We start from the raw sequence: 18,178 nt of genomic DNA, 5'->3' as shown, positions 1-18,178 counted from the left end.
TACTGAATGATTCATATTGATGTATATGTGTGTCTAGGCTCAGAGGGTGACACTGCCTCTGAAGTGCTTGTGGAGTTCACAACACAAAGTTCTCTGTATAAGACCTGGAGCCACATCCTCAGCCCAGGCTAGACACTTTGGTGACTGCGCCTAGTGCCTTACACAAGCTAGATAAATGCTTCCCCGTTGATCTATGCCCTTAGTCACAACCTCCCCTCCTTTTTAAAAGTTTGAGACTGATCACTAATTTTTTTCCCAAGGTGCTTCCAGCCGCCTGACGTTGAAGTTACAATTCTCTTGTCTCAGCCTCAAGTAGCTGAGGTTATAGGGTACTACTTCCAGTGCTGGAATATTAGAAAAATAAGCTAGTTATTTTCTTCTAATGGGTAAAACTGGGACATCAGGGCAAACAGCAGTTTTCAGTATTTTGCAATGGGCAGTCCTGGAAAATCGGCATCCCCGATTCTTAGGAGCCGCCTGGTGTGAGAGAGGAGACAGGAGTTGAAAACGCTGTGATAAGGAAAACTCTGGGTGCTATTGGATGTTGACTTGAATCTTTTTCTTTTGGAGATTTCTTAATTTATTTTATGTATGTGAGTACACTGTCACTCTCTTCAGACATACCAGAATTACAGATGGTGATGAGCCACCATGTGGTTGCTGGGAATTGGATTTAGGACCTCTAGAAGAACAGCCTTAACCTCTGAGCCATCTCTCCATCTCTGAATTTTTTTTTTTTTTTAAGATATTTATTTTTATTTTAAGGGTGTGGGTGCCCGAATGCATGTCTGTGCATCATGTGTTTGCCTGGTAACTTACAGAGGCTAGAAGAGGGTATGAGACAATTCTGAACTGCCATGTGGGATCTGAGAATTGAATCCAGGTCCTCAGGAAGAATAACAGTGCTCTTAACCACTGAGCCAGACCCTCAATTAGCTCCTCATTTGAATCTTTCCAAGCCCAACACTGTTGAATGGCAAGTGGAAAGCCGGTCAGTGTTCTGAGAGAACTGTGGCAGGGTTAGGAGTCTGCCAGGCTCCCTTGTCAGCTAGAGCGTTTTTGCTGCAGATACACAGTTTCTGCTGTCCCTGCAGCACGCTTTTGCATGTCACTTCTCATCTTGCCCTCTGTGTCTCCTGCCCTGAAACAGCATCTTCTTGTCACTGTGTTCCCTTGGATCAGGCTGGCCTTGAACTCACAGAGATCCTCCTGCTTCTGCCTTTGCAGTGCTAGGATTAAAGGCAGCAACACCACAGCTAGGTCAGCACTCTTTTAAGGAACTTTAACATGACTTTGACTTTGATGCAGGTTCTCCACCTACGATTCTACGTGTCAGATTGCCCAAGAAATCGCCGAGAAGATTCAAGAACGAAATCAGTGTGAAAGAAGAGGTGAGAAGACACCTAAGGTAATACATGGAAGAGTCAGCCTGCTGCTAAGCTCTGATGTCTGAAAGCATTGCTAGATCTGGGGCGTGCTCTGTGTGTGTGTGTGTGTGTGTGTGTGTGTGTGTGTGTGTAAATCTTTGAAATCTTTGAAATGTATTCTCATATGTTGTATCGAATTTTACATTTTTTGCCATTCAGTAAATTATGACCACTCCTTCAAGATATAAAATCCTCTGTATTTTATTCACTGACTTTATACAGCTGCAGTTGTTCATACTTTTGCTAGTATGTCTGGCGTCACATGCCATAGGGTTCACACTGTTGGCAGCTGCTGGCACCATACCCTTGGGTTTGTGTGCTCATGTGTGCATGTGCGCATGTGGAGGCCAGAGGTTGTTGACATTGGTTGTTTTGTCTTTGTCACTTTCCACCTTGTCTTTTTGAGGCTGGGTCTGCCATTGAAGCTGGAGCTTACCAACTTAGTCAGACTGGCCAGTCAGCTCCTGGGATCTTCCGGTATTCTGTTGTACAACCCTCCCCCAGCCCCTCCAGTGCTGGGGTTAGAAACGCAGGCTGCCCTGACTGACTTTTAGGATCCTGTGTGGCCTGCTGGGGATGCAACACAGATGCCCATACTTGTACAGCAAGCACTTTCCCGAGCTGTCTCTCAGCCCCGTGTGTTTTGTTTATAACTCCTTATCCAATTGTCTGGGGTACACAGGGAGATCTTACCTCAACAACAAACAGATGAAGCAACAAACTAAAGAAATAAATGCAACACTCGATCACGCGCACAATTTGATCTGCATTCCTCTTTATTTTGCATAGATAATCATTTGTCTTATTTTCATTCTCATTTTCCCCTTCAGGGTAATTTTATTTGTTTGTTTGTTTTTGTTTATTTTTGAGTCAGGGTCTCGATATGTAGCCCAGAGTGGCTTGGAATTGCAGTGTAGTCCAGCCTAGTCTTACACCATGATCTCTTCTCCTGCGCTCTAAGATTACAGATGTTTGTCATTTCAAGGTAATTTTATGAAATGTCACTAAAAAAAACAATTTGCACTGTATCTTAATTATCAATAACAAGATTCCAAATAGATTTTCTATAGACAGGGAGTGGATTTGTGGAGTAAGTAGGGGTCTTAAGTTTTTAACAGTGCTTAGTGCTTCCTTTTGATCCATTCTAATAGCAGCACTTACTGTATAGTTACTGTGTGCCGGGTACTAATCTATGTATGCTTTTTTAGATTTTGTTGATTTTTTTTCATTAATTAATTAAATTTGAGACAGGATCTCATACACTCAGGTTGTCCCTCTGTACTTCAGGCTGGCCTTGGGCTCCTCCTACCTCCACCTTCCAAGTGCTGGCATGGTAGGTCTGAGCCACTGTACCTGGCTTGATCACTGTACAGAATTGATTTTTTGTGTGTATGTATACATGTGTGTGTGTCTCCATGTGAAGGCCAGAGGTTAAGGATGGGTGCTTTCTTGATTGCTGGTTTTGTTATTGTTTGTGGGTTTTTTTGTTTGTTTGTCTGTTTTGTTTTGAGACAGCATCTCTTCTTGAACTTGGAATTTACCAATTTGGGTAGATTAGATGTCTGGTGAGCCCCAGAGATGCTCCTGTCCCCACTTCCCCTGTGCTGGGATTATCAGCATGCCTTGCCTTTTTACATGAGTGCTTGGGATTCAAACTCAGGTCATCATGTTTGCATGGCAGGCACTCTCCTGACAGAGCCATCTCCCCAGCCCTGAGCTGATTCTCTTTAACTTTCCCAAGTGGATTATTCTCCATCTTCAAGTAATACTTTAATTTCCCTTGAGCCCTTCGTATTTCATGAGTCTTGTTCCTTTAGTAAGAACTTCTAGATCATAGTTAAATGATACCATTCAGACAGTAGTGTCTATTCTTAGGGGTTTTGTTTTGTTTTATTTTTAATTTCCCCACACTGTGCTAATCATATGTTTATTCTATTTTTAATCTTTGACACTCTGAGCTTTCTTTTTAGGTTTTCTACCGCTGAGCCATTCTTACCTTGCAAGATTAAACCGTACTTCATGGTAGCATCTTCTCCTTTTTAATGTAGTTCTGAGTTTGTTAATAGTTCACTAGCATTTTGTCATCCCTGAGTGGGATTGGCATGCAGGGATTTTTGTTTGTTTGCTTGTTTTGTTTTTTTTTTTTTTCAGTTATTTAAGTCAGTGCTTTTGTCTGGGGTTGTGTTAGCTAAAGTATGAATTGGGTTTGCTTCTTTTTTCTATATTCTGAAGTTTCTGCTTTATTATAACAAAGGAAGTTTTCTCTTGATTATCAATGATTGTTTTCTTATAAAATTGTAAGAAATCTTACTAAGAAATGATCCCCTTTGGCATCACAGTGCAGTTAGTTTCTGAGCTATTCTCTTTTTGGGTGACATTTTATTTTATGACTTGTTTTAAAATTTGGAAAATTACATTTATTTGAGTGTGCACATGCGTGCATGTGTGTGTGTTTGTGTTGATAGAGTTTGGGGTATGTGTGTGTCTGTCTTTGTTGCTCAGGCTGGCCTGAGTTCAGGATTCAAGTGGTCTGCTGCAGAAGCCTTACAAGTAGGGTACAGTATAAACTACTGCCCCAGCTGGTTAGAGTTTCCTACCTCTTGTTCTATTCTTTACTCTTTAAATAAGTGGAGAACTTCTTCCCCTCAGCTCTACATCAGCATAATAAGTGGCTCTTTTGGCTTCCAGGGATATTAGAACAAAACTAGGCTTTTCCATCCTGCTGATATCTTGGATAGTTGCTTGACACTTATTACCTTGCTCATCAGAGGGTGTGTGTGTCTCCTGCTTGTCCCGGAGTTATATAGCTGCTACTTTGTAGTTGTTTTGTTGAGCAAGGGTCTCACTGTGTAGCCTTGGCTGGCCTGGACCATGAATTCCTAGAGATCCTCTCACCTCCCCAGAGCTGGGATTATAGTCGCACCCCAACATGCCCTGAGTAACTGCTGCTTTTAGCAAGCAGCTGTTCGAACAGTGGTGTTCTGGCTTTTTAATTATTCCTCTCATTTTATCCATGGCCCAATATGTTTTCAATTAAGTGGGTCCTTTTGTTCTTCACATTTCCAAATGTCAGAGTGGGGCTGTCCCCACCCCTTTCTTCATCTTTAGAGTCACAAACAGACATGTCCTCTGGGTTTTTAGGATGATTGGAGAAAATTCTCATAGTTGTAGAAGAAGAGCCATGCATGGTTAACATTCCTTTCATGAAAAAAGAACATGTACTCTCTAGTGTTCACATGGGCTATAAATACACCAGAGTGCTCAGAGACCAGTCAAGATGGTAATGAGACTTGACACCTTGTCATCTGAAGCATGGTTGAGGGAACCATGGGGCTTTATTGTTGAATAAGGACTGGGGGAACACAATTTCCTGCATGGCTCAAGGTTGGATAAAATACAGCCAGCGTGTAGAAGACTTCCAGCTGAGTACGAATGCAAGCTGACAGTTTCCACTCAATATATGTGTTCCCATGTGTACCAGGTTGCTATGGGCAGGTGCACTATGGGTACAAGCTCCAGGTGGATGGCTAGACCAGGATGCCATTGAGACCTTTGCAACCCTGAGACTGTCCTTGGGAGGCTAAGCTTCTTTTCCAGGCCTTTACAACTTAGCAGATGCTACACCTCAGGCCCAGTGGACTCAGGCTGTGTCCTTCTCTTTGCAGCTTACCTTGACAATCAGAACGTTGTTGAAGAATCTGAAGGTAAAGATCGACCTTTTGAAGGACTTACTGCTAAGAGCTGTGTCGACACGCCAGATGTATCCATGTAAACATTTCCACCTTTTCTGGAGTGGGAGGAAAAACAATCTTAAGACAGGAAGGAATCTGGGCCATCCAGATTTTTCTACAGCTCAAGGAGGACTTGGGTTCCACACTGTTGCTATGATCTTACACTCAGTCTTAAGTGTCTGCTCACTGTTACAGTGACTATGCTAGCAAGGGAAGATCTAACTAAGGAATGAATTTGTTTGGGTATAACCTTGTCAGGCAGGAAGCTAATGCTTTCTGTCAGTGTTCTGTAGAGCTGCACACTGCTCTCTGTCACTGCCTTGAGGATGGCTAGATGCTGCTCCAACCAGAGGACTTCCATGACACTTCTGAGCAGTGGTTCTCCGCTGGACTTTGCAGAACATTTTTTTCCCCTTTTCTCAATAGCCCAAGCTGGACTCAAATTCAGTTTGTAGCCAAACCTCTGCCCTCACATCCTGAGAACTCAGATAAAGGCATACTCCAGTATACCCAGTTTTGTGTGGTGCTGGGGATGGAATCAGGACTGTATGCATGCTAGCCAAATGCTCCCCCAACTGAGCAGCCTCTCAGCCTCTGGAATGTCTTGTAATCTTCTGCTTCCTGCCCAGTCACATCCTTTTTGCTTCTTAAAATTTCAGCCGTAGGCTGGTGAGGTATGACTTGACTGTTTCTTTCAGAGACACAGGTAAATGTTACTAGTTGGGGAGCTTTGCAGGTAAAGTGTGTGTTGGGACTTGATTAAGGCAAGCTGGGTCATCTGAACCTCTTGAGAGTTATCAAGTACTCAAGCTTTTTTTTTTTTTTTTTTTTTTTTTTTTTTTTTTTTTTTTTTTTTTTTGAGCGAGGCGAGATAGAGCATTAAAGGCCAGCCTGGGCTACATAGTAAGTTTGAGGCTAGCCTAGGCTATATGATGAGGCACCTTACCCCACCCTGTCTCAAAACAAACACTTTTAAAGGAAATTCACGATCTAGCCTGCTACCTAAACTAAATCTTCAAACCTAGTTTATATTGAAGTGAAAACTGACCCCACACTTATATTTCTTTAAATTGTCTGTAATTCAGGCCAAAGATCTGACATGGTAGCAGAAGAAAACATGTGTCCTGGCTTTAAATGTGGGGAATGTAGGAATACAGATTTTTTTTTTTTTTTGACAAAACCATTGAAGGTGTTTCAAAAAGACATTTTCTCCTAAAGGAATCCTTTTATGTTAGCAGGCAGGATGGTTGGGATGACTTAGTTGCATGGTTTTCCATATGTTTAATTATTAATCTGCTGAGGTTTCAAATAAAATTCTAATTTTAGTAAACAATGGGGGCCTTCTTTCAAACACAATTGAAATATTCTGGTATGTAATTTTACCCTCTGTCTGGTATCATTTGGTACTGCCCTGTTAGTCTGTTACATAAAGAGCTTTTCTTTTACCCCAATCAACAGGTCTTAATCCATAGACCTTGAGTGGTTTCCAGTGGTGGGGCTGGCTCCTCTTCTGTCAGAAGTCAGTGCTAGGAAGCTGTACATTGCTGAAGGTACAGGACTCAGTGTAACCAGTAGCACATCTGTCAGAAAGGTAGCTATACTGTCTCGTGGCTGTTAGCACCTGTTCGCAAACTTCTAGTAAGATAGTGATTGTAGTGCACTTTAAAGATAGTGATTGTAGGTCACTTTATTTATGTATGTGCTAACCCTGTAGATCAAGAGACATACATAATTCAAGAACTCTATTTCCTATTCATAGACCCTGCTAGACAGTAAAGAGAAAGTAGTAAGTGTGTTATAATTGGCTTCATTTTTGTAAACACTTCTAGTCTGACCATCTGTTATAATGGACTTTTGGTTTTGTTTTGATCTCAGAATTGCTTCCCTACTGTGTTGACGCTATGCAACAAATGCACTGTTTAAAACACTGAGTTCTCAACCTGTGGGTCCAAAGGGTTGCATATCAGACATCTTGTATATAACATATTTACATTATGATTCATAACAGTAGCAGAATTATAGTTATGAAGAATCAATGAAATAATGTTATGGTTGGGGGTCACCACCACATGAGGAACTATATTAAAAGGTCACAGCATTAGGAAGGTTGAAAATCACTGATTTAAAACATTAGCAAAACTTGAAGGAATATGGATGATTTTGTGTTTCTTTGGGAGTGGGGGTCGGACTTCAACTGGATTATAAAAGCTTTTTAAAATAATCTTTTTTCCTTCAAATAGTTGAGTTTTGCTTGTAGAGGTGGCATTCAGATCATACACCACACGGGGGCGCTCCTAACCCTGTTTTCAGGGAAGCCTTTTTTGTCTAGACTAGGAGGAAGGTAGGTGGTGAATTCTTTTGCTAGCTTGTGTGATGCTAAGTTGAACCTAGAGTCCTGGACATGCTAAGCATGTATTCTACGACTTCAGCCCCAGGAAGCATCTTCTAGTCTTCTGTTTCTCCAACATCCTTCATTCTTAAAACATTTTTAATAATTCAGGTTTTCCTCCAGATTGAAGCTACTTCAGCTGGAAGCGCATCAGTGCTAATTACTTCATATGCTTGGTCTTGGTGATTTCTTTTCTTCTTTACATTAAAAAAAAAAGTGACTTGACCAGATCAACCTTGGCATCTCATGTCACAGAAATAGGTGGAGAGATCCCAACATCACAGCAGGGAGTTTTCTAGAGAGAGCAATGCTGGATATGCCAGTAACTTTCCCAGGACCCTACAGCTAGGGATACAAGAGTCAGATTAAGACAGATGACTATCTGGCTCCAAGTTTAGAGCTGAATTATCCTTTAGTAGATAGAATATAGTCACCAGTCACCTGGCGTGCCTTGGACTCAAATTCTCTATTAACTGCATGTTGCTGTCACTCAGATCCTCAAGGACATCCTTAGTCACTGAAGGGTTAAGCAGTGGTCACTGTGGCCTGTTAGTTATATCATGATCTTTAGTTTTAAAAAATGGCCATAAATCACAAATAGGATGGCTTTTTACAAATCATTTTAATTTTATTTCTATATTGTGTTTGTGTGTATGTGTCTTTGGGTGCACAGTACCCGAGAAAGCCAGAAAGGGGTCTTGGATCTTTTAGAGTTGGAGTTATAGGCAGTTGTGAGCTGTCCAGTGTGGGTGAGCAGCCAGTGCGCATAACCATTAAGCTGTCTCCAGCCCAGGTGGGCAATTTTTTATTACTGTTCTAGGGAGCAATTAATGTTGAATGGCCTTGGTTTTTTTTGAGGCAGGGTCTCTCTGTGTAATTCTTCCTGATCTGGAGCTTGCTATGTAGAACAGGCTATCCTGGGACTCAGAGGTGTGCCTGCCTCTGCCTGCCTCTGCCTGCCTGAGTGTTGAGATTAAGGTGACCACCACCACACTGGGCACTGGGTGACTTTAAAATGTGAATCTTTGAACAGCATATTTCCTTCCTGTGCTGCACAATTAAGAATTGATGGACTTTCCTGAACATGTTTATATCTCCCTGTCTTCAGGAGGTTGTCCAAAAACCACTGGGAGGTACGAGAAAGAGAAGTTCTTATCTAGACAGCTAGATTCATGAGTATGGACATGAGATGCCACATTCTTTCCTGAAAAGTGGTTTTGTTATTGTTTTGTTTGTTTCAAAAGGAAAGCGATCTGCTTTGACTCTATTAGCTTGTAATTAGTTAATAAGACAGAGTCCTGCAGTCAGAGTGCTCAAATCTGCTGAATGCATTTCTAAAATAGTTCATTAATGTTTTAGATACAGGGTCTCATCCTGTATCCCAGGCTAGCCTGAAACTATAGACAATCCCGCTATTTCTCGGCCTCTTAAGTGCTGGGATTATGGATGTGAGCCACCGTGCACAGAAATGTTCACTTCTATTTCTAGCTTTTCTGTGATAGTAATTTTAGTTGCCTCACTGGGTTGCAGGATTACATTGTGCCATGGGAGGCTTCGTGTGGAATTTCACGTAGAACTAAAAATATTCTCAGCTGCCTTTCCATGGGCCTCCTCTTTTGTTAGCTTTTCAAAACCAGCACCTTTACCTTTTGTGAGTGTAAGCTGGTCCTGTGGAGGGCTTCCTGACGTGGGTCCTGGGAAGTGAACTCAGGTCCTCTGGAAGAGCAGCAAGTGCTCTTGACTGCTGAGCCAATTCTCCAGCCGCAGCCTTTACCTTATTTATTTATTTATTTAAAAGACCACCAAAACAGTCTCTTTACAAATGTATTACATATCAAAAGGTATTTTGGTGCCTTGGGAGAGGGCCTGCACAGATAGGTTGTTTTTTTTGGAAATCTCTTAATGGTCCTCAGCGCTGTGTTTTAGGAACAGTGATGGGTGGGGAGATGTGATAGCCACTGTGTTGTTAGCAGAATGGCCGCAGCAGTGAGATGTGGAGATTCTAGAAGCATCATCGCTGGGGCGGAAGGAGAGATACAATTCTCTAACACTGACTCTCTTTGACAGAGTTTTCAGTGGTATCTGGGAATGTGGGAAAAAAAATAAGACACAGTGCTTGTATTTGGAGAAGCTTTGTCATTTATAGTCTGTCACTAGATCTGTTTATAGGTCTTGGTATTAAAATCTTGGTTTTTTTTTTCCACAGTAGTAGGTAGTTTTGCTTGCTATTGATTTTTGTCTTTGAACCTCCAATCCATACACGGCCAAATGTATAATTGGTAGCTGCTTACCTGTGTCACTGGCTTGGAAGTCTGGCACCCTGGTGCTGTGGGATCAACACTGACTTGGGGACCACACAGGGCTGAGGGTAAAGGGCAACTCTATCATTCAAGGCCAGAGAGTTCGGCCTTCCCTGGCTTGAGTTGCGCTATTTATGAGGTGGAACTAATCCTGTTTTAGAAAGCTGAAGAAGCATTTTTGAAGTGCCTCATGGGTTTGGGTTGTCCGCTTCCATCATTGAGATAGTCACCAGGCTGTGGAAGGGGCTCAGCAAGTAAGGGCACATGCCACCAACCCTGATGGCCTAGCTTGACCCCGGGACACTTATGGTGGAAGAGGAGAACTGGCTTTCACAAGTAATCCTCTGTCTTCCACAGTAGTTGTACAACACACACACACACACACACAGATAATGAAGTGTAAAAATAAGGTACTCATCAGTAGTAATCAGGCCAGTCTAGCCTCCTAGTGCCTCACTGAATTTGATAATTTAAAAAATCAAGGTGAGGGGCTACAGAGATGCTCAGTGCACTTGTTATTCTTACAGAGGACCTGGGTTAGTTCCCAGCACCTGCCTGGTGGATTCAGTCCCAGGGGATCCAGTGCCTCCTTCTAACCTCCAAGGGCACCAGGCACTCATGTGGTACACACATGCAGGCAAAATGGTTCATACACATAAAATAAATCTAAAAAAGAATTTTTTTTTTTTTTTTTTAAAGTGAGCCATGAAAATCTCTTGATGTCTGAGTTCTTAAGCTGTCTTATCATACTTCTCTGGTGAGGCATGGAGGGGTGAGCCAAGGCTTCCTTCTCCGGTGGAGCTCAGCTTACAAGATAAAGACTACAGTCTTAATTGTTTTTTAAAGTACGATTTTACTTTGTGTGTGTATGTATGGAGGTCTCTCCTTCCACTCTGAGGGTCGCAGTGATTGAAATTACATCCCCATGCTCTGTGGCCTTTAACAACTTTAACAACTGAGCCTGGCCAAATACCAGTGGTTGCCAAAAATAGTAAGTCCTATAAAAATACTTTCTAACAGCGTTGTCTGCATTTGTTGAGTTTCCCGAAGGATTACTGGGAGGCACAATGCTCTGTCGGGTACAGCAGAGAAGCTGGGCATAGGCACACGGGTGGTAGAAGTCGGTCATACGGGAGCAGACTTCACATTTCCATCACTTTGCCAGGTTACATAAAAATTTCAACCGTGCCAGTGGCAAAGCGCCAGTTAGTGGTGACTTCCTCCTGTTGGTCTGTTCTCTGACTTTGCTTGTTAGTCACTAAGTTAGTGGGAGAGGAGGTTCCCAGCACCAGCCCCCAACTGGGTCCTCTGTTCTTCTTACCTTCCTTAGCCTTAGGGCCAGCTTGTCTGTACCTTCTCACTGTCTCCAGGTATCATGCACATGTCCACATCCCTGCAGTGTAGATCATACATGGCACACTTATGCAGTCTCCTGTCACTTCCCCTTCATCTGTCTCCTTGGGGGTCTGTTGTTTCACTATGTTAATATAATATAAATGAAATATAAACTGAAGAGGCAGTGTGGCTAATTGTGTAGTTTTCCAAGCTTTAGCGGGAGCCTCTAGGGATACTGAGTTGACATGCTAGGCTGTGTTCCTTATCAAAAATACATGGGACCAGAAGTATTTCAGATCTAGGATGAGACATCTCTGACTGGGACTCAAGTGTAAACATAAAATGTGTGTTTACACATAGCCTAGAGTTAATTCTATAGACTATTTGAAATAATTTTTGTGCACAAATCAGTTTTATGTTATGAAATTTTCCATCTATGGCATCATCATGAAGTGCTTAAAAGCTAACACATTTCTGAGCACTTGAGATTTTGGGTTTGGGGATTAGAGGTTCTCCTGCTGTATTGGTATTGTTTTAAACAGGATTGAAACAGTGAGCAGTGCTGGCTGCCCTGGAGTGGAGAAGGCCCTGGGTGTTTAGTGTCCAGCAAGCACGCAGGCGGAAGCCTTGGCATAGAGTAGAAAGAGCTTGGCTTTAGCCTACAGGGCTTATTCATGCTGGTTCTCCATTTCCTGCCAGAGAAACAATGACAAGTGGACTAGGGGATGCATGGGCCCCTCTAGCTTTAGGCGTCTTCAGTTCGGATCTGCAGATCTTGCTGCCTCTCACAGTGGTCCCAAGTGTTGGCTCATTCCAAGCATTACTTTAAACCTGTAACTCTTATTTGTTACATTTCAGAACATACCTTTAAAGATTTTGTAGCATAAAAATATTTTCTACTAATATGTTTCTTGTTTTTTTTCTCTTTTTTTTTTTCTTTTTTACCAAGAACTCCACTCCTTTTTCCTCCCTGAATGACATCCTGTCCCATCTCATTCTTCATCACAAACAACATGAATGATTGGGGTTTCATGTCCTAGACTTTCCTAGGTAGGAAATACATATGTACTTACAGATGTACTTATGTACATACATACATACATGCATACATACATACATACATACATACATACAAACATACAAACAAATAAATACGAAATTTTTCAGGCAGTAAAGGGACCATTTTGTAACGTGTTCCCAGATCTTTTGTTTCCTTTTGGCACATACACCATGGTCGTGCACATGCACACAGTAATAAATAAACATTATTTATTACTTCTTACATCTTGAGTTGCCAGTTCTCTTCCTTTAGAGGCACCTTTTTCAGGCTTCTGAATTTTCTACACACACACACACACACACACACACACACACACACACACACACCCCTCTGCCTGATTTTTATGAGAACATTAGCTGTCTACTGGTTAGCTTGTTGCTGTGTCTCTCCTCCCTCCATTTTGCTTGAGCACTGTGCCTTTTAGAGCTTATTCCATGGAAAACAATTCTAGTGTGCCCTTGTGTATACCCAGAGTTGTCAGTCACCACCACCATCACTCCATAACCAGCTTCCTTTTCTTTTCTGTTTTTTTTCTAATAGTTTTCACTGTTGTTCTTTTCCCCAACCCCCATTCCATTCTCCCTCTCGTTCTGGCCCCTCTTGTTCCAGCCCCGCTTGCTCTGGCCTGCTCGATCCAGCCCATAGGTTTTTATTTATTTATTATATGTAAGTACCTTGTAGCTGTCTTCAGACACCCCTTAAGAGGGCATCAGATCTCATTGCAGATGGTTGTGAGCCACCATGTGGTTGTTGGGATTTGAACTCATGACCTCTGGAAGAGCAATCAGTGCTCTTAATCACTGAGCCATCTCACCAGCCCACCGGCTTCCTTTTCAACCTGAAATCGCTGCATTGCATTGGTGCCTTAGTTCCTTATTGGTGGATATTCAGGATGCTTCCAGAATTTGCTGAAATAATTTTGCAGTGAACTTCTGTGCTCTCAAGTCATTGCATTTGCATATATGAGTGGATCTGTTGGGAATGTTGAAGTTTTGTTAGGTTCATAGAAGGTGACCTGGCAGTTGGTTAAGCCCATTTACATTCCCCTCAGGAAGGTAGGCACGTGCTCTAGTTTCTGAGTCCTTTCCAGACTTCTTGTCAGTTTTCTAACCTGATAGGGAAAGGAGGAGTCTTGGATTTGTGCTTCTTTTACTCACAGACACCTGTTTCCTGCTAGAGGCGTTAGTGCCCTCTTGCTTTGCTGTGGTATGGCCTTTGCCTACTTTTTGTCTAAGAAATTTTATTTTGCAGAGACTTCAAGAATTTTTATATAATTGGACTGGGAGATGACTCAGTGGACAAAGTGTTTGCTTTACAAACCTGGGAATTTGAGTTTGGAATCCCAGCCCTCACATAAAAGCCTGGCACAGTCTAGTCAGTCAGTGGTCTCTGGGTTCCGTGTGAGGCCCTGTCTCAAAAATGAAGTGGAAAACAATAGAGGAAGATCTCCCTGTATGTGTGAACTGTCCATACAGGTGAATAACACACACACACACACACACACACACACACACACACATGCATGCAGTGTTTTAGGTAGTCACATCACTATCTGTAGATTTTCATCTCTTTCTGGAAAGATTTTTCTCATTCAAGATTATTAAAACATTCTTCTATGCATTCTCCTAATAATGCTTATATAATTTTGTCTTTAGAACCATTTGAATTTGTGCATAATTTTAACACTGGAGTTTTGTTCAGCAGATGTCCAGTGTATGGGTGATTGGATGATAAGATCTCTACAAAATGACAGGTTGCCATCGTAGTTGAGCAGAGATGTAGTGAAGGCTAGCTGATATCGGACCATAACTAATAGCCCCACAATTTAGGATTTCTGTTTTGACTTTGTTTTGTATCATTATTTTCACAGCTTCTGTTTTCTCCCTGCCCCACCATCCAAGGAACATTGTTTAAATTGAATAAAAGCTTTCTGCTTTATTGGTAGTTTATCATTAATTTGGAAGACATAGATAGATACTTGTTCTTGGTTGGCACCGATCAGAAGACTAATATTTGGCCACTTTTTATTAAAGAAGAAGAGTATCTAGGGTTTCTGTTTCTTAGTTACAGTTGCAACACCATGGTTTCTAAGCTGGGTACTTGGTGACTGCCATCAGCAGGAGATGGAAAAGTAGTGGGAGTGATTTGACCCAGGGACGTGTGGCATGCTGGAATGCTGAGAGAATCCATTTATTATTATTATTTTTTAATATGTAGAGTAACTATGGTGCAAAGACTTAGCTTTAGGAGATTTATGGGTTTTCTAATAACTCTGTTATTGAGGGAGACTTTTTTTTTGTGCTGGGGTTTGTTTACTGTTCCTACTAGCTAGCCAGCACTTCTCTGTACAAAATTAACAGCAGAACTTGTAGATCCCTGAGCCGTGTATTTCCCTCCCGGGCAGTAGTGATGGTAATCCTTGGTTCTGCCGAGTTCTCAGAAACTTCTGGGGCCCGAACACAATGTTTTATGAGCTCTTTAAATTGTTTTTATTACTTTATGTATTTATGTATGTCCTGTGTGCCTGTGTGGGCACACTCATGCTGCAGTGTGTGTGCCTGTATGCGCACACTCATACCATGGTGTGCATGTAGCAATTAGAGGCCTTGAGGGAATCAGTTCTCTTTTTCTACCATTTGGGTTCCAGGACTCAAACTGGGGTCCTCAGGCAAGTACCTTCCTTGTTGAACCATCGGGACAGCCCCTTCTGATCCCATTTTACAAAGAAAAGAATCTGTAACCTGAAGCAGCCATCTTTCATGCTTACTATTGTTGCCAGAACTGGTATTAGTGGTCAGCCCTGCTTCACATTTACGGGCCTTCAGATCTGATGAAACAGCCATTTGGTTTAAAAAAAAAAAAATCAAAGCCAGATACAGCTTGTTTTCCTTTTTATATTTGATGTCAGACACATTTTTCCCCCAAATATATTTGTTTACTTCCTATGTCCTGTCCTTGATGGTGTTTTCTTCAACATTTCTTTTTCTGTTTTGGGTGTGTGTGTGTATGTGTGGTTATACACACAGAGATGTGGAGGTCAGAGGTCAATGTCCAGCATCTTCCTCAATCTCTTCACACGTCATTTTTTGAGAGAGGTCTCTCAGTGAACCCCAAGTTCATGGATTTGGCTAGACTGGCTGGCAGAGAGTTGCCTGGGATCTGCCTGCCTCCACTCCCCCTTCCCACCAGTACTGAGGTTACAGGTGTACACTGCCCAGGAATCCAAACTCAAGACCTCAGGCTTGCAGGGCAGCAGTTCACCCACTGCACCCCTCCTCAGCGCCGTTTCAGTGAACCCACACAACTTAGCATCTGATGTTTTGTTTTAAGAAAGCTGGTACGTAAACCTTGGTTGTTCACAGTTCACACACTTGTAACTCTACACTCAGGAAGATGGTCAGGAGTTGGAGACCAGCTTGGGATACATAGTAAACCATGTTTCAGAAAGACAAACACAATAGGAACTTTGGGTTTAGCGACTGAGGGTGTGGCTTGACAGTAAATCCAATGGCTCTGGAGTCAAATCCCAGTACCAAAAACCCTATGGAAAGATGTAAGTGTTCTGGAGTTCCATACAGAGAAACAGCCATGGCCGGTGACCACCTCAGTAGGTAACACTTGTCATTCAGGCCAGCAGATCTGAGTCAGATCCCGGGAGTCAATGGAAGGGTGAAGGAGAGAACAGACCCCACAAAGTTGTCCTCTGACCTTTACACACACTGTGACATGAACCCCTACACCCCCCCACACCAACAATGAAGAAGCATCTGTCTGGACAGGCTCTGTCTTTAGGACCCTAGTCAGCCACATTTACTGAATAACGTGTCAGCTACAGTTTGTTTGTAGTTTCCCACAAAGATCCCCTAGTACTTTTAACTCCTGAGCTGAAAGAAACATCTTTTACAGCACATTGTTGCACAAAAGCAACCTTCACGAAGCTTCTATCTGGGCTATTACATGCCCTGGAGACACCTCCCCTTTCCAAACCTTAGGCTTTGCAGGAAGGATGTTTTGAGTTTGTTTTTGTACTGCTAGGAATCATCCTGGCCCCCTCTGAGGGTATTGATGAGTATACAGATACCCTTGAAAGCTAACACCTGTAGTTTAAGCCTAAGGCTCCAGATTGCCCCTGTAGACTGTTCACTGGCAAAAGAAATAATCAGACAAACCCAGCTTTTACCTGGTATACTCTTTAGTGCTAGGGCTCAAACAGTGAGCTCTGTCAGTGTCTGCATTATCCATTTGTAGCGGTACAGTCATGGTCATTTACCTGAAGGATTCTGGGTAGTGGTGGGTGGAGCCTGTAATGGCTGCAGGTGACTTGAGTTAATCAAGTTATAGGGAAATGAGCTGAGCCACCCACTGTTGGACCTTAACAACCGACCACAGAACACAACTGGAGGGGGATCGAAGACAGAACCTGCTGGATGACCTTGTCACCCGAGAGAGACTGCTCCTGGCATCGTTTAAGAATGAGGGTGCGGAGCCGGATCTGATCAGGTACGATGCTTTCATTTACAGGGACACCCGGGCCCCCGAGGACTTATGTGCCGTTACTACAGGAGGAAACAAGTTCAGAAGGGGAACTGCTCTCCTCTTCAGTGCCCTAGCCAGGAGTGATGGTTTCTATTCTGCATGGCTTCTGTTCTATCCGAAGTCTACTTGTTTATAGCATCTGACTGTATCTTTCTACTGAGCTTAGTCTTCATTCATTCCCTGGCTTTAGTAAGCCTGGTGTGTCCAGCTTAAGCTCATGTTAGGTGGGGCAGACTTATGGAGAATACAGCCAGAAATTTTATTTTGCCTCCTTTGAGTTTTTCTGCCTGGTAAACTCCTGAAGTTGGCTTATTGAAAATGGTGTCCTGGTGAGACTAGGGCAAAATCCCAGAGAGAAGGGCTTCCCTGGCTGCTTTCCTCTCCAGGTTCTTTGCTGGCCTGTGATGGGCACTGCATAGAGCTAACAGCTGCCCTGAGCACAGTCTCCGTTGCTGGGGCTAAAGAAGGATAAATTGTTACCTCTTTAGCATTGACCTCTCCCTGCTTCTGGAACTTCAGTTCATGGTTGGGAATATCACAGATAGAAACAAGTTCAAAAGAGAAACTGCTCCCCTCTTCAGCGCTGTAGCACTGAGTGGCGTATCCATCAGGGGAATCGGCTTTCTGCTTAGGTCTCAAGGATTTTGTAGTTTCCCAAGGGCCACTGCCAGGCCCCACCTCAAAAGGTTAGCTCAAAAAAGGTGGGGTGGGTGGCCTCAGGTGGTTGTCATACACAGCTTGGCTTGCAAACCACTGTCCTGGGACAAGCTGGAGGGAAAGCAGCAGTTCATTCCTGCTGGTTCCATGATTCTCTGGCACAGTTAAGTCAAGGTGTCAGGAAGAATTTACAAAATATACAAAGCTAGGTGAAGTTAAATTGTTTTTGTGAAGGATGAGAGCTGGGGTTAGTGAACAAGGAGCTGTGTCTTGGGCAAGGTTTTAAAATGCAAGCAGAAGCTTGTGGGGCCAACTTACTGAGACTCCTTAGCGCTCTCTGGCAGTATTCAGTCCAGTAGCTAGGAGGGATTGAAGTAAGAGGATGCTGATCCAGACTGGTGAGCAGAGGAATTCAAGGCGAGAAGAAGTGATGTCTTCCAGTAAATGTCTTTACTGTAGGGAAGAGAAGAAAATAATAGGTCAGATGGAGTTGTTTACTCCTGTGACCTTGGCACTTGTGAGACCAAGGATCGCTAGGATATGTATGCTAGCCTGGGCCACAGTGAGACACTGTCTCAGAGGAAGGAGGAGAAGGGTAAAGAAGGGAAGAGAAGGAAGAGGAAGAGAAAAAGGAAGAAGAAGAGGAAGAGGAAGAAGAAAACTTTAAAAGAGGCAGTTGGTGGGAAATGAATTTCATGGGAAAATGGCAGCCAAGGGGAGAGAGAATGGTCAGAGGACAAGGA

The 18,178-nt window shown here is 42.8% G+C and overlaps 1 protein-coding gene across 4 annotated transcripts in view; it reads left to right on the top strand.

Annotated features, from left to right (window-relative positions):
* Stx8 (syntaxin 8) overlaps positions 1-18,178 on the top strand; it is a 228,667-nt gene that overhangs the window by 2,019 nt on the left and 208,470 nt on the right. For all 4 annotated transcript variants that reach the window (XM_076936582.1, XM_034504309.2, XM_076936583.1 and 1 more), the window contains exons 2-4: positions 1,309-1,408; positions 5,093-5,187; positions 16,632-16,742. In XM_076936582.1, the coding sequence (XP_076792697.1) occupies positions 1,309-1,408; positions 5,093-5,187; positions 16,632-16,742 (306 nt within the window). The remainder of the gene's footprint in view (positions 1-1,308; positions 1,409-5,092; positions 5,188-16,631; positions 16,743-18,178) is intronic.

This window comes from Arvicanthis niloticus, chromosome 6 (genome assembly GCF_011762505.2).
Source record: "Arvicanthis niloticus isolate mArvNil1 chromosome 6, mArvNil1.pat.X, whole genome shotgun sequence".
Taxonomy (NCBI): domain Eukaryota; kingdom Metazoa; phylum Chordata; class Mammalia; order Rodentia; family Muridae; genus Arvicanthis; species Arvicanthis niloticus.
Note: the sequence above shows the minus strand (reverse complement) of the source record. Positions and strands in the feature narration are given on the sequence as shown.